Source organism: Oryctolagus cuniculus, chromosome 16 (assembly GCF_964237555.1).
Source record: "Oryctolagus cuniculus chromosome 16, mOryCun1.1, whole genome shotgun sequence".
Lineage (NCBI taxonomy): Eukaryota > Metazoa > Chordata > Mammalia > Lagomorpha > Leporidae > Oryctolagus > Oryctolagus cuniculus.
The window spans coordinates 21,600,631-21,614,389 of record NC_091447.1 but is presented as its reverse complement, the minus strand read 5'-3'; the positions used below and the strand labels follow the sequence as shown (position 1 = coordinate 21,614,389).

Genomic DNA, 13,759 nt, shown 5'->3' with positions numbered 1-13,759 from the left:
GAGAGAAGCAAAAGTAATCTCCAAGCTGTTGAGCAGAGATCTCAGGAGAAATAGTTGAGAAAAGAACGAGCCAGGGGATCCCAGAAGAGACTTTTCAGCAGGAAATTCACACAATACCTGTGTGAACAGGGATTTATTTACACAACTGAGGGAGAGCTGCAAGACTAAACACATTTTAGGCTGGCATTGTGGCACATCAAGTGAAGCCCCACTTGAGGTGCAAATGGAGCGCACTTTGAGTCCTGGCTGCTCTGCTTCCAATTCAGCTCCCTGTTAATAAATCTGGGGAAAGGAGAAGACGGCCCAAATACTTGGGCCCCTGCCACCCATGTGGGAAACCCAGATGGCGTTCCTGGTTCAGCCTCAGCTGTCCTGATCATGTAGGGAGAGAACCAGCTCAAAGCATGCACACACTCCTCCCTTGCTCTCCTTCTCTGTCATGCTTTCAAATAAAAAAAATTTTTTGACAGGCAGAGTAGCGAGACAGACAGACAGAAAGGTCTTCCTTTTTCCCTTGGTTCACCCCTCCAAGTGGCCCCTGCGGCCGGCACGCTGCACCAATCCGAAGCCAGGAGCCAGGTGCTTCCTCCTGGTCTCCCATGCGGGTGCAGGGCCCAAGGACCTGGGCCATCCTCCACTGCACTCCTGGGCCACAGCAGAGAGCTGGACTGGAAGAGGAGCAACCGGGACAGAATTCGGCACCCCAACTGGGACTACAACCCGGGGTGCCGGCGCCGCAGGTGGAGGATTAGCCCAGTGAGCCACGGCGCCGGCCTCAAATAAATCTTAAAAAAAAAAAAAAAAAAAAAAAAAAAAAAAAAAAACCACTTTTTTTTTTAAAAACAAAGTCAATTTTTAAAAAAGCACAAAAGATAAATGTGAAACTGCATAGGAAAGAAAATCAACTGTGAACAGGCCTCTAAATTACTAATAGAAATCAGGTTCCATATACTTTACAACACGAAATCAATGTTATGTAAGCAGCTCATCTAATTGGTGAGTCTCATCCCCAAGTAACAACTGAGGAAATTACTGCTATGGTCAGGGTGTGTCTCCCTAAATTCACAAGTTGCCAACTTAATACTCAAAGTCACTTGTTGATGGTTCTGGGAGGTGGGGCCTTTGGGAGGTAATTAGGATTAGGTGAGGGCCTGAGGGTGGGGCCCTCACAATGGCATTAGCAGCTGTATGAGAAGAGGAAGTGAGACCCAACTTCACAGGCTTGCTTTCTCCATGTGTCGCCTTGGGAGGCAGCACACAGGCCCTTACCAGATACCACCACTGTGTCCCTGGACTTCTCGGCCTCCAGCAACTTGACCTAAATAAGCTCAATTTCAAGTATTCAGTTATGGCAACAGAAAACAGACGAAAGACATCTACCTACTTCTCATGAGACTCAAAGGAGACTGAGCTTATAAAATCACTAACTGTCCCAATCCATAAATTACTTGATAAAAGTCATTTAGCTCAACCTCTATAAAGACAGTTAAATTTGTAATAGTAAGACTTTCAGAGAAACCAACGGCACCCCTCTGCAGGAGTCTGTAAATGACAAAATGGTGGAAAGACTGGATAAGCGGAGAGTTATTAAGGAACTGAGATTTCAGAGACCAGATGGGCGGATTTTGAAGAAGTGCTCTGACAGACAGGAAACCTGGAGACTCCAAATCAAGACCTCACAGCTGTCCAACTGGAAGGCACTGCTCTTACAACAGCAGAGTGAACCGAATCCAATCTCCTGTTCTTTGGTGACTGATTTATGAACAGGCACAGGACTCAAACCCTGCTATCACGCGTCCTGCTGCTGAAGGCAGAGGGACATACTCTCTTCAGTCCTCTAGGATCACCTGTGGTTGAAACTGCGAGCCGCAGGCCATCAGGCTGAAGAAGGCCTGCATTCAATGGAAGAGTCAGAAAACTAGAGAAGCAAACACATTAGGGAGCATGCATGCGCGCGCACACACACACACACACACACACACAGAACTGCTACATTTCAGCTCCAGGAACCTTCCTTCCTGCACCTGTTTTTCAATTCTGTCACTTACCCTAGAACCCTTTCCAATGGTTTGAGACAATATCATCTTTCTACTTAATGCTATTTTGGGATGTGTTTCTGTCATTTAAAATGGAGTCTTAAGATTCTCTGATCAGGGCCGGCGCCGCGGCTCAACAGGCTAATCCTCCGTCTAGCGGCGCCGGCACACCGGGTTCTAGCCCCGGTCGGAGCGCCGGATTCTGTCCCGGTTGCCCCTCTTCCAGGCCAGCTCTCTGCTGTGGCCCGGGAGTGCAGTGGAGGATGGCCCAAGTGCTTGGGCCCTGCACCCCATGGGAGACCAGGAGAAGCACCTGGCTCCTACCTTTAGATCAGCGCAGTGCGCCAAAGTTGATGTTTCCCACAATTTCTAAACACCTAAATACATGTGGAATCAGACAAGCATATGCAAAATTAAAACATTTCAAATAAGCAACAGTACTAAGAATTATTTACATAACAAGGTAAAACTTGGGAAGTACTTTGCTATATAAGGCATGTACCACAGTTCTCTTTCAATCTATTTTGAATACACCCAACTGTATGTATACCTTGTACATGAAATAACATTAAAGCAATTCTCCTTAGAAACACAGAACAATATGAAACAAATGGCTCTAATTGACCACTTTGGTAACTAGAAATAAGAACCCACTTAGAGGTCAGCAGATGAAGCATCCAAACTAAAGGGAAGTAAGGAACTCACTGGACACATGATCCATTAGTAAGACGACAGAGCTCCTAGTCTCTCAGGCACCACAGCAGCCAGCAAAGCACCCGGGTTCTTTGGTCACACGGCTCTCAGAGCCCATGATGGCTGCCCTGTGCATCATGCCGTTCCTCTCTCCAGGCCACTTTCTACTCTGCAGTCAAGAGCACTCTCAAAAATTTCCACGACACAGGTCACATGTTAGCATAGCACAGCATACAGTGTAAGGGGTCTCCCCTATAATATCTAAAGATATATGGGGGCTGGCGCGGTGGCATAGCAGGTAAAGTCACCATCTGCAGTACCAGCATCCCATATAAGTGCCAGTTCCAGTCCCAGCTGCTCCACTTCCAATCGAGCTCTCTGCTATGGCCTGGGAAAGCAGTGGAAGATGGCCCAAGTCCTTGGGCCCCTGCACCTGCCTGGGAGACCCAGAAGACGACCCTGGCTCCTGGCTTCAGATCAGCCCAGCTCTTGCAGTTGTGGCCATTTGGAAAATGAATCAGCAGATGGAAGTCTCTCTCTCTCCCTCTCTCTCCCTCTCTCCCTCTCCCACTCTCCGTGCCTCTGCCTCTCTGTAACTCTCCTTTCAAATAATAAATAAATCTTTTTTAAAAATTAAAAATAGAATAGATATACCAGATTACAAATGAGAAACATTAATCACTGAAGGTCTCATTTTTTTTAAAGGGTGGCAGGAATTGTGGTCAGAAGTGTCATTTTTCTTAGGCAGAAGCAGACATTGCTTTTCTGCCACTCCCCAGAAAAGTCTTCAATTGAATAAAAGAACTGGAAGATTAATTACAGTATCCCAAATTCAAACATTTTGGTACTTGATACTAGTAAGAAGTAACAACTGAGAAAAATTCAATAACAATTAATGGAGATAATCCAACACCATAAAATTCGACACCTGTCTTGAAAATTTAAAGAAATAAATCTTTCTCTAGAAATAGATTAAACATACTCAGTTTTAAGAAATAATACACGCTCCTTCAATACAAGCAAAAATGTTTCCTAAGTAACAGGAGGTACCTCAATTACAATCAAGCAAACCACACCCCCACCAAGCGCCAGATACTTAGGAGGACAAAAGCAACACAGTACCAAGGGTTGATTATCTCCAACTAATTCATTTTATGTGTTTCTTACTTGCGAACCCAGCATCCATATGGAAGTCTACATAATTCCTCTGGAAATAATCTCCACTGGTATATGTTTATAGTCCAACACATGCACACTTGCATCTTTGATGTAGAAACAGAGGTTCTTTCACTACCCATACTGTTTTATGAACATCAGCAACTTCATAGTGGGAAAAACAGACATACAATAAAGCCAAACAAATTCTAAGATACTACCTAGGCTAACAAATATTGGACTGAACCCTGTTCTAAAACAAAGATAAATACTAGTAGTAGTCAGGAGAACACGCTGGTTCATTTTTAATAGTATCAAACTCACCAGTAAACAAATAACAAAAGACCTACTTCACCCAAAAACTCTTTTGTAATTGTATACCGATGCCCCATAACTCAATTCTAAATTTCTGCAAACTGAAGTATCTGAATTAGGCAGCTGTGTTCCAGTTCTCTAGAAAGAACTAAGAGTGCATGCAGCCTAAATATATCTAAATAAGAGCAAAGCTTAAAACCAACATAGAAAACCTTCTTTTTCAATTTGGTGATTCATTAAGATGGAGCTACTAACAATTTGACTTGGCAGATTCTTTAAAAAAAAAAAAAAGTGGTATTGTTTACCTTTAGTGTTTCATTTTCAATAAATTATGACAGTCCAAAAAAGGAGGTTAATTTTCACTAAATTTTTCTTATTTGGAGCCATTAATAATAAAATCAAAATAACCTCCAAATTAAAATAATAACTTTCCATTACTTCAAAATACTCCCTCGATTTTCAGGAATTACTTTATATATGTGCAAACATTTGTACAATTTGTAACTGCATAAACACATTCACATAGTATAACATATACTAAAAAACTGACCTGAAGTATAAGAACATCTAATTTTAAAATGAGTTATCACCTAGCTCCTGAAATCTAAGGAGGAAGAGAAATATGTTTCTATTTTCCTTAACAATTCATCCATGGAGGCCGGCGCCGTGGCTCACTTGGTTAATCCTCCACCTGTGGCGCCAGCATCCCATATGGGCGCTGGGTTCTAGTCCAGGTTGTTCCTCTTCCAGTTCAGCTCTCTGCTGTAGCCCAGGAGGGTAGTGGAGGATGGCCCAAGTGCTCCTGGCTTCGGATCGGCGCAAGCGCCGGCCATAGCGGCCGTTTGGGGAGTGAACCAACAGAAGTCCTTTCTCTCTGTCTCTCTCTGTCTATAACTCTACATGTCAAATAAATAAATAAATAAAATTAAAAAAATTTTCATCCACAAATCTCATTAAGGCAGTGCCTTATTCCATCTCCCTGTCCCAACAGCATTTAAGGCCGTGGCACTTTGATCTGATTCCATCATATAAGAACAGGTAATTTCTCAGACCTGCTTCCAGCCTTTCTCAACCTAGCTTTCTCACCTGCATCATGGTATTGGAGAAAAATCACCTCACTGCACACAACAGACACCTTAGGATATTAGGGCTCAATTCTCTCCAAGGACCCACACAGAAGGCTGTCACGAGGTCCTCAGACAGTGTCACTGTCCTGCTAAAAATCCTCAAGTCATCCTAAGCCCGGCAGCACCAAAAGAACTATTTTCCAAGTGCACAAATCTAAGAACTCAGTTAAGAAAAAAGATATATACTTTTCCTTCAACTTTCAGCAACTAGGTCTTTGTCACTGGCTACTTTACTGTGGGTGTCAACTGTCTCCAGCTCTGAATGGAATATATTTACACTAAATGCATATGAATATACTGCCAAAGGGAGAGATCAGCACTTTAAGAAGTGAAAAATCGTCTGTATGTTGAATAACTATTAACTATTAATTTGACAAGCCTTTCCCCTCTAGCAAGTTTCCAACATCCGTATCTTCTGATGATCATAACTGCTAAGTGAGAATTTTCATTTCAAAAACATAAGTCCCTTTAAAAGCCAGTAATCCTTGATTCTCAGCCAGTCTGCAGTTCCCAGGAAACCAGCACTCCTCCCCACGGTGCCCACAGCACCTTCACCCGCGTCAGCTGTGAGCAAATCACGTAAGGACACAAGCAGCACTCCTTGAAAACAAGACAGTTTTAAAAGATGGACCAGTTTCAGTAAACACCAACACTTCAGTTTACATACGCAGAAATTACAACAAAGCAAGGCAGGCATGGTCGTGCAGTGAGTGTGACAGCAGGACTGCAGAGCCGGGACACACGAGGTTCCCATCCTAACTCAGGCTAGCAGGCAGGGTAGCTAACCACAACACTGCACTTCACCAACTCCGCTCCCCAAGGGGCCAAAGCGCGCGCGGGGGGGGGGGGGGGACAGACGAGATTTCCACCGCACTCCATCATGAATTTACCTGGTATCAGGTCGGGGGTGGGGGGCAGGGAGGACAGTCACACACTACTGCCCGACTGGAAGGAGGTCAGCCCAAAAAACACAACTGGACAGGCCGAGCTCAGTTTCCTGAGACCCAGTGCATCCTCCAGAACATGGCTTTGCTAGCAAGAACGTCCCTGTCTCATCAGCCACTTAACTCCAGGCAACCCTGCTCTCCTAAAGCTCCTGGCCAGCTACTGCACCTTGTGGGCAGAGTGGTAATCATTTTTAGCGTCCCTCCTTAAGAAACTGGTCGCGATTTTTTTTACGTCCAAATTAAGCCCATTAATTTTTTTTTACGTCCAAATTAAGCACATTAACCATAGTCTGTAGAAGCGGTTTGCTGGGTTAAAGAACACACTTTGCTACCGCCCTCACGCAACTAAAAAGTACACAGTAGGTGAAACCATTCGCTCCAAAGAGCTATTAACTCCCCGCTTTCTCGAATCCCCCAATGTCGGAGAGCCCCTGACTCCGGGCCCTTAGTGCCGCTCCCCACACCAAGTTCCCAGACAGAACCACATTTGGCACCGGGTCTCCTCCTGCCTCCCTGGGGGCTGCAAGCCACAACCACGAGAGATGCTGGTCGGTCTTAAAGAAGCACCTGCTCCACTCCCCCCGCCCTCACGGCTCTCCAGGGGGCAGCCACCGGGTGAGCGTGCAGGTGCACGACCGGCGGCCGCGGCACCGCAGGGGTTAAGTGCGCTCCCTTCCCTGTGAGCGGCCCGGGCGCCGGAGACCCAGCACCCAAAGACGGTAAGCGAAAAGGAGAAGGGCAAAAATACCCGGTGGCCGCGGCCCACGTGCGGGGCCGGGCGCGCGGGGAAGGGGGCCGTACCTCCGAACATGTGCGGCGAGAGGTGGGCTGGTAAGGAGCCGATCACCAGGCGCGGCCCGCCGGGGCCCCCGCCCGCCGGCCGGTCCCTGCCGCTGCCGCCGCCGCCACCGCCGCCGCCGTCCTCCGGGCTGCTGTGCACCGAGTCCTGCGAGCCGTACGGGCCGCTGCTGCTGTTGGGGATGTTGAAGGAGGACTGCGCCGCGCGGGCCCCCGACGCCACGCTGCCCACGGCCCCGCCGAGGGAGCGGCTCCGCGGGGCCGCCGGGGCCGCCGAGGCCGCCGCGGCGCCGCCCGAGGCGCTAGGCTGGTGCGCGCCGGGCACCTGAGCCGGAAACCTGCCCGCGGCCGCGGCCCGAGCTCCGCCGCCGCCGCCGCCGCCGCCCGCCGTTCCGTTGACCCCGCCGCTGCTGCTGCTGGAAGGTAGATCCGAGCCCGAGTAGGCGCGGGTGCGGCCGTTAGCGGCGGCCGGGCCGCTCTGCTTGGCGCCCATGTCCGCCTCGCCCCGGGCCGGGCCCGCGCGCGGCGCCCCGAGCTCCGGGAAGGCGGGAGCGAGCGGGCAGGGCCGAGGCTCCGCGGCCGGCCCACAGGGGCCCCCGCACGTCCAGGGCCGCCGCCCGGCGCCCCGAGGGGCGGTCGGTGCCCGGCGCGCGCTCTTCTCGCGGCCGAGGCCGGTGACTTGACGCGGGCGCGGGAGGCGAAGCGAGGCGAGGAGGGAGGGCCCGGCGGCGGGCGCCGCTCGCCGGCCGAGGCGGGGGTGGGTTCGCTCAGGTGGCCGCGCGGCTGCCGCTGCTTTCGGTTCTGGTGCGCCACGACGGGCCGCTGCCGCGCTCTGCCGCCGCCGCCGCCGCCGCCGCGCTCTGCGCCCTGGGCCTCGGCACCGCCTCCTCCCGGGCGGCCGCTGCTACCGCCGCCATCCTCCGGCTCCCACGGCGGCTCGCGGCTGAGTGGGAGGCGCCCGCCCAGCCTCCGCCGGGGCCACCTTCCCTCCTCCCCCCGCCACCCAGCTGTTATTAACGGAGAAAGAGGGAAAACGGGTGGCGCGTGAAGGGAGGAGGCGACGGAGGGGCGGCGCGCGCTTCCCGGCAACCGCCTCCCGGCCTCCCCCTCCCCTCTCCAGGCCGAAGGAGGGCCGGTAGGGCGGGGGCGCCCAGGAGGGAGGAGGCTCCCCCGGCTTCACACCGGAAGGCCGAGAAACCGCGCGGCTGCAGGGTGCGCCCGGGCCCGTGTGTTTGGGCTGCGTGCGAAGACCCCGCCCCCGTCCCCCCTCGCTCCGTCCCGTGGATTGGCTCCCGCCGATCTGGCTCCGCCTCGCGCGGCCCCGGCCCCGCCTCAACAAGGTAAGGCGGTGTGGTAGGTGCTGCCACCACCCGCGGACTCGATGATGGACAAGTCGCCGGCCCCGCCCCGCCGGCCAGGGCGCGCCCCCTCCGCCACCTCTGGCCCTACGCCGATTGGAGGATAGAGTCCTTCGGGGCGCCAATCAGAAGGCGGCCCCTCCTTCCACACGTGGCCCGCGGACCCGGGAGAAGAGCGTGTGCAGGCTGGAGCGTGAAGGCTGTGCCTGTGTCCCGAGCGTTTGACTTGGGTGTGTGTTACCTTACACGCTGATTTAAGAGATGAAAACCAGAGGCTCCGCAATGCTGCTAACACTGACAGAACAGCGGAATCAGGAGACAGGACCAAGGCGGCGGCTGCCCACCGGACCTGAAGGAGCCCCGGGCCTGGGGCAGAGCGGAGCTGGGAGAGCTAAGGTTGATCCCACCTGCCCCTTAGGGCTAAGTTATGGATAGGGAGCAATTTTTTTAACCTTTTTGGGTTTTAGCTTCCCTGCCTGGAATATTTGTGTTAAAACCCTAGGGCGTCTGCTGCCATAAAATCCTGTCGTTTCTCTAAAATGGGATTTAATAAAATTCCCAGTGTGTTCTTAACTATGGAGTGGCATTTTGACTGCCGAGCGTGGTCGGGACATTCGACCCACCTATGCTGAAAAGCCTTGACGTATCCTCTATGTGAAAATAATATGGGTTTGGCGCCTACAGTGCCAGCGTCCCGTATGTGCACCAGTTTGAGTCCTGACTGCTCCACTTCCAATACAGCTCTCTGCTATGCCCTGGGAAAGCAGAGGAAGATGGCCTAAGTCTTTGGGCCCCTGCGCCCATGTGGGAGACCTGGAAGAAGCTCCTGGCTCCCACCATTAAGGCCATTTGGGGAGTGCACCAGGGATTGGAAGCCTCTCTCTCTCTCTCCCTCTCTCCCTCTCTCTCTCTCCCCCTCCCTCCGTCCCTCCCTCCCTCCTTTTCTCTCTGTGTAACTCTGATTTTCAAGTAAATAAATAAATATTTAAAAAAAGAAAATAATATTTTTGTACAAATGACAGAAATACTTGGTCTTCCCTCCTCGCTCCCCATGTTTGCAATGAGCCATTTATGTAATGATTTTCTCATTCTTTCAAAGGGCATGGTAATCACGTTTTTGAACAAGAATATATGTACATGAAGAATATATGAATGGTTATGGATGTACACATGCACACTAAGTGTGAGAGCAAAGCGACTCAATGCTTTTACATGGAATATCACGTTAACATGTGGTCGTCATTCGTTTGAGCATCTTCTCCCTACAGATGCCCCTGCAGCCCCCCTACCCCGGCCCACCATCACAGACTGCCTTCTGTGTGTCCGTTCAGTGCTGTAGAGCAGCACGGATTGCAGTATTAGACCTCTTGTCACTAAACAGTGGGACCCAGGGTGGAGCTCACATCTGTACCCCTTCTGTCTCACACAACGCCTGAGACCTGTGATGGCACAGTAAATGAGAATGAATCATCGAGTGCATGCAGGTACTTCCTCCCTAGTCCTCCCTTGAGGTCACTTTCGGACTCCTGGACGGCTCCCTCGTGGTGGGCGCTCTGTCTCCACCCTCTGCTCTCCTCAGCCCTCTGAATCCCTGAACCTAACGGCAATCCCATGAAACTGTCAAGATGTTTCATCATCCAACAAATGGTTCAGACTTCACTTAAAATGGATAGCTTCATTAACAAACCCTTCCGGTTCTGCAAAAACTGAAGTACTATGTCGTCCAAATCAGTCCACAGGGGTGTACACCCCTTGGCAGAACTGAAGCAAGCTTTATGAGATAATGCCCATGTCACATGGAGCCACTCCATTTTCTGTTCCATTCTATTTTACTTTTGTAAAATCCTGCTCACCACCCACAGGACTGATTTTATAACCCACTAATGGGTTTTAATCTGCAGTTGACAAATGATGGTCTAAATGAGTGCTTTGCAAACTTGAGTACACAGAGGAATCATCTGAAGATGACATTGAAGTGTTGTGTGCAGTGAGTTAAGCTATGGCCTACAGTGCTGGCACCCCATGTGGGCACTGATTCCCACCACTTTTGATCCAGCCCCCTGCTGATGTGCTTGGGAAAGCAGTTGAAAATGACCCTAATACTTTTGGCCCCTGCACCCACGTGGGAAACCCAGATGGAGTTATGGGCTCCTGGCTTTAGCCTGGCCTAGCCTTGACCATTGTGGCCATTGGAGGATAAGCCAGTAGATGGAAGAGCTCTCTCTCTGTAACTCTGCTATTGAATAAATGTTTCAAAAATTTAATTTCCATATATTGAATTATAATTACTTCTTACGGTCAGTGACTTTAATTTCAAGCGAAAATTTAGTAAGCAATTTTGAACTGTCATTTATCAACAACTCAGTGGTTCTCATTTTTCAAGGTTACATCCCAAAATGCTGGTGGTGCTGCCACCAGACCTCAGACTGCACCCGGAGAAGCACCGGTCCTAAATGATGCTTTCCTTGGGCCGGCACTGTGGTGCAGTGGGTTAAGCCGGTCTCCCACATGGGTAGCAGGAACCCAAGTACTTGAGCCACCACCTGCTGCACCCCCTCTTTTAAAGCTGCACTAGATCAGACCTTTGAGATGTGGGGCAGCAGTTTTGTATAGGACTTAAGAGCTTGTGATGTTAATTAGTCTTTCCTTCAGGCCCAGTCTCACAAAGAGGCTGTCTTGCAGCCAGCTCCAAGACTACATTTTTTGCTAAATCTTACCATTCTGTCTTCTGTCATTACAGTGTTTAGAAGGTGGCCATGGTCCTTCCCCACCATGTCCCCACCCACCATGCGTTTATGCACTACCTGGTCTCTTCACCAAAATAGGACTGTTTGTAGAATTACCTGAATAGGCCTTTTTCGCCCTTATTATGATATTTTATTTTTAAATAAATGGACTGTCTAACACAATTTGCCTCAATACACATTACAGAAAGCACTGCTGAAGCAGTCCGGGCTGTGTTTGAGTTCTGTTTCTTCACAGGTGCAGGGCAGTACGAGAAGAATGAGCTCGGTGACTGATAGTCATGGGTGGGCGTTCCTCCAGCTACCGATGACGCACTGCGTGCAGGAGGAACGGGACCTGGAGCACTTGCAGAAGCCTGGCTACAATGTCCATTACTGCAGTGCCCCCACCGACATGCAGGAGGACTTCATCATTAACAGTGTCTTGAAGTCCTTGTATAACCAGTTACAGAAATGGCTCCAGACCCATTTGCATGCTGGTGAGCCTTGCCACAACTCCAGTTTCCACAACGGCCATGGGTTGTGCAGAGAATGAACTGGGTCTGTTTAGAAAGGCTTTGGAATGGGTTATTGACTCAGAAACTGGCTTTGCATCTTCCCCAAAGATTTTGAACCTGGTTGATTAACTTAAAGGCAAGAAGATGAGGAAGAAGGAAGCTGTGTAAGTGCTGCGGAAGTGTGTGCAAACAAATGACTGATTGAGATACTTGGCCCTGGGTTCTTCCCAGCCAGGCTCACTTTTTAGAGTGCATAAAAATTTGTGCTTCCCTTCTCTTCCACTCCCTCTCTGCACCTCCCAAAAAGAAAATATTATGCAAGACTTCACTGTGGGGACCGCCACCGTGGTGCAGTAGGTTAACCCTCCACCTGCAGCGCACTGGCATCCCATATGGGCGCCAGTTCTAGTCCCGGTTGCTCCTCTTCCAGATCAGCTCTCTGCTATGGCCTGGGAGAGCAGTAGGAGATGGCCCAAATGCTTGGGCCCCTGCACATGCGTGGGAGACCAGGAAGAAGCTCCTGGCTCCTGGCCTCGGATCGCTGCAGCTCCGGCTGTTGCAGCCATTTGAAGAGTGAACCAACGGAAGGAAGACTTTTCTCTCTGTCTCTCTCTTTCACTGTCTGTAACTCTACCTCTCAAATAAAATCTTAAAAAAAAAAAAAAGACTTCAATGTGATTAGAAACTTGTATCTTAAATTCTAAAACTAAAATTACAGTACTTAGAAATCACATAGTTGGGTAATTTCTCAGATAATTCAGTAGTCTGTATGTCTTTGTCAAACTTTTGTTCTGCCTTCTCTGTACTTTCATTGATTCTTTAATGAACAAGCAACAGGAGCCAATCACAACAGGATTATCAACCCACACTATGACGTCGGTGAGCTCAGACTAGGGTTAGGCCCTAGCTCACTCTGACACTGGCTGAGGGATTTAGGGCAAGCCACTTAACCTGGCTAAACCTGTTTCCTCTGAAAAATGTACCTGATCATAATGCCAGTCTCACATGGTGGTTATGAGTCACAAAAGATTCAGTCCCTACCTGTGACTACTGTGAAACTTGTTAATACATAAACAAATTTTAATCTCAATTTTGTTATCCCTAGCAGGTTGTAATAAATTGCACCTCTTCTCTACCAGCTTGTGATATTGTGCTATTTAATGTATACTACTACTCACTGAAACTTACATCATTTTGTATCATTTTAATGCATTATTGACATGGGTTATTAGATAATTGTTTAGCATACTGTACTAATAAGTATGTCCATCACTGTTATAATAATAATATTACATGTCATAATGACAAATCTGTGTCTTTCGGCTATGAAATGAATAGATGTATAGAGACAGGTAGATCGACGGAATTTGAAAAAGACATTGTCATTAAGAGACCAGAGATGAGCTATTTGAAATCACTAGCTCTGAAAGCGTTTCTTCTTCTTTTAATTTCTCTTGATTCTACAGGTTAGACACTTGGACTAAAGAGCCTTTAGGGTCCAGAATAGGCTTAAGTGTGTCACAGAATCATTTCATGGGGCCGGTGCTGTGGCTCAGCGGGTTAACGCTTTGGCCTGAAGCGCCGGCATCTGATATGGGCACCGGTTCTAGTCCCAGCTGCCCCACTTCCCATCCAGCTCTCTGCTATGGCCTGGGAAAGCAGTGGAAGATGGCCCAAGTCCTTGGACCCCTGCACCTGCGTGGGAGACCTGGAAGAACCTCCTGGCTCCTGGCTTCAGTGTAGCTCCGGCTGTTGTGGCTATCTGGGGTGTGAACCACTGGATGGAAGACCTCTCTCTCTCTCTGCCTCTCCTCTCTCTGTGTAACTCTGACTTTCAAATAAATAAGTAAATCTTTAAAAAAAAAATAATTTCATGTTAACCAGTTGATTGCCAGAGCCCTATGCTATGTCTAACACAGATGTAGGGATCATTTTGCTATCTAAAAACAGCTTGAGGAGCTGTTTTGTGTTTGAAATCGTGGTTAAGATGTCCATATCCCACACTGGAGTGTCTGGGTTCAATTCCCTGCTTCCCTCCAATTCCAGCTTTCTGCTAATGCACACCCTGCGAGGCAGGGGTGATGAATTA

At 49.3% G+C, this 13,759-nt stretch overlaps 1 protein-coding gene and 1 long non-coding RNA gene across 5 annotated transcripts in view; one reads left to right on the top strand and one right to left on the bottom strand.

Moving 5' to 3' along the window:
* Positions 1-9,424, bottom strand: part of ZNRF2 (zinc and ring finger 2) — a 104,954-nt gene extending 95,530 nt beyond the window's left edge. For all 4 annotated transcript variants that reach the window (XM_070059696.1, XM_070059697.1, XM_070059699.1 and 1 more), the window contains exon 1: positions 7,075-9,424. In XM_070059696.1, the coding sequence (XP_069915797.1) occupies positions 7,075-7,564 (490 nt within the window). In that variant the 5' untranslated portion in view covers positions 7,565-9,424. The remainder of the gene's footprint in view (positions 1-7,074) is intronic.
* On the top strand, positions 6,795-13,536 carry LOC138845868 (uncharacterized). Its single transcript, XR_011383132.1, has 2 exons — positions 6,795-6,992; positions 13,137-13,536. It is a non-coding gene; the product is annotated as an uncharacterized lncRNA (long non-coding RNA).
* Positions 13,537-13,759: the final 223 nt, after the last annotated feature.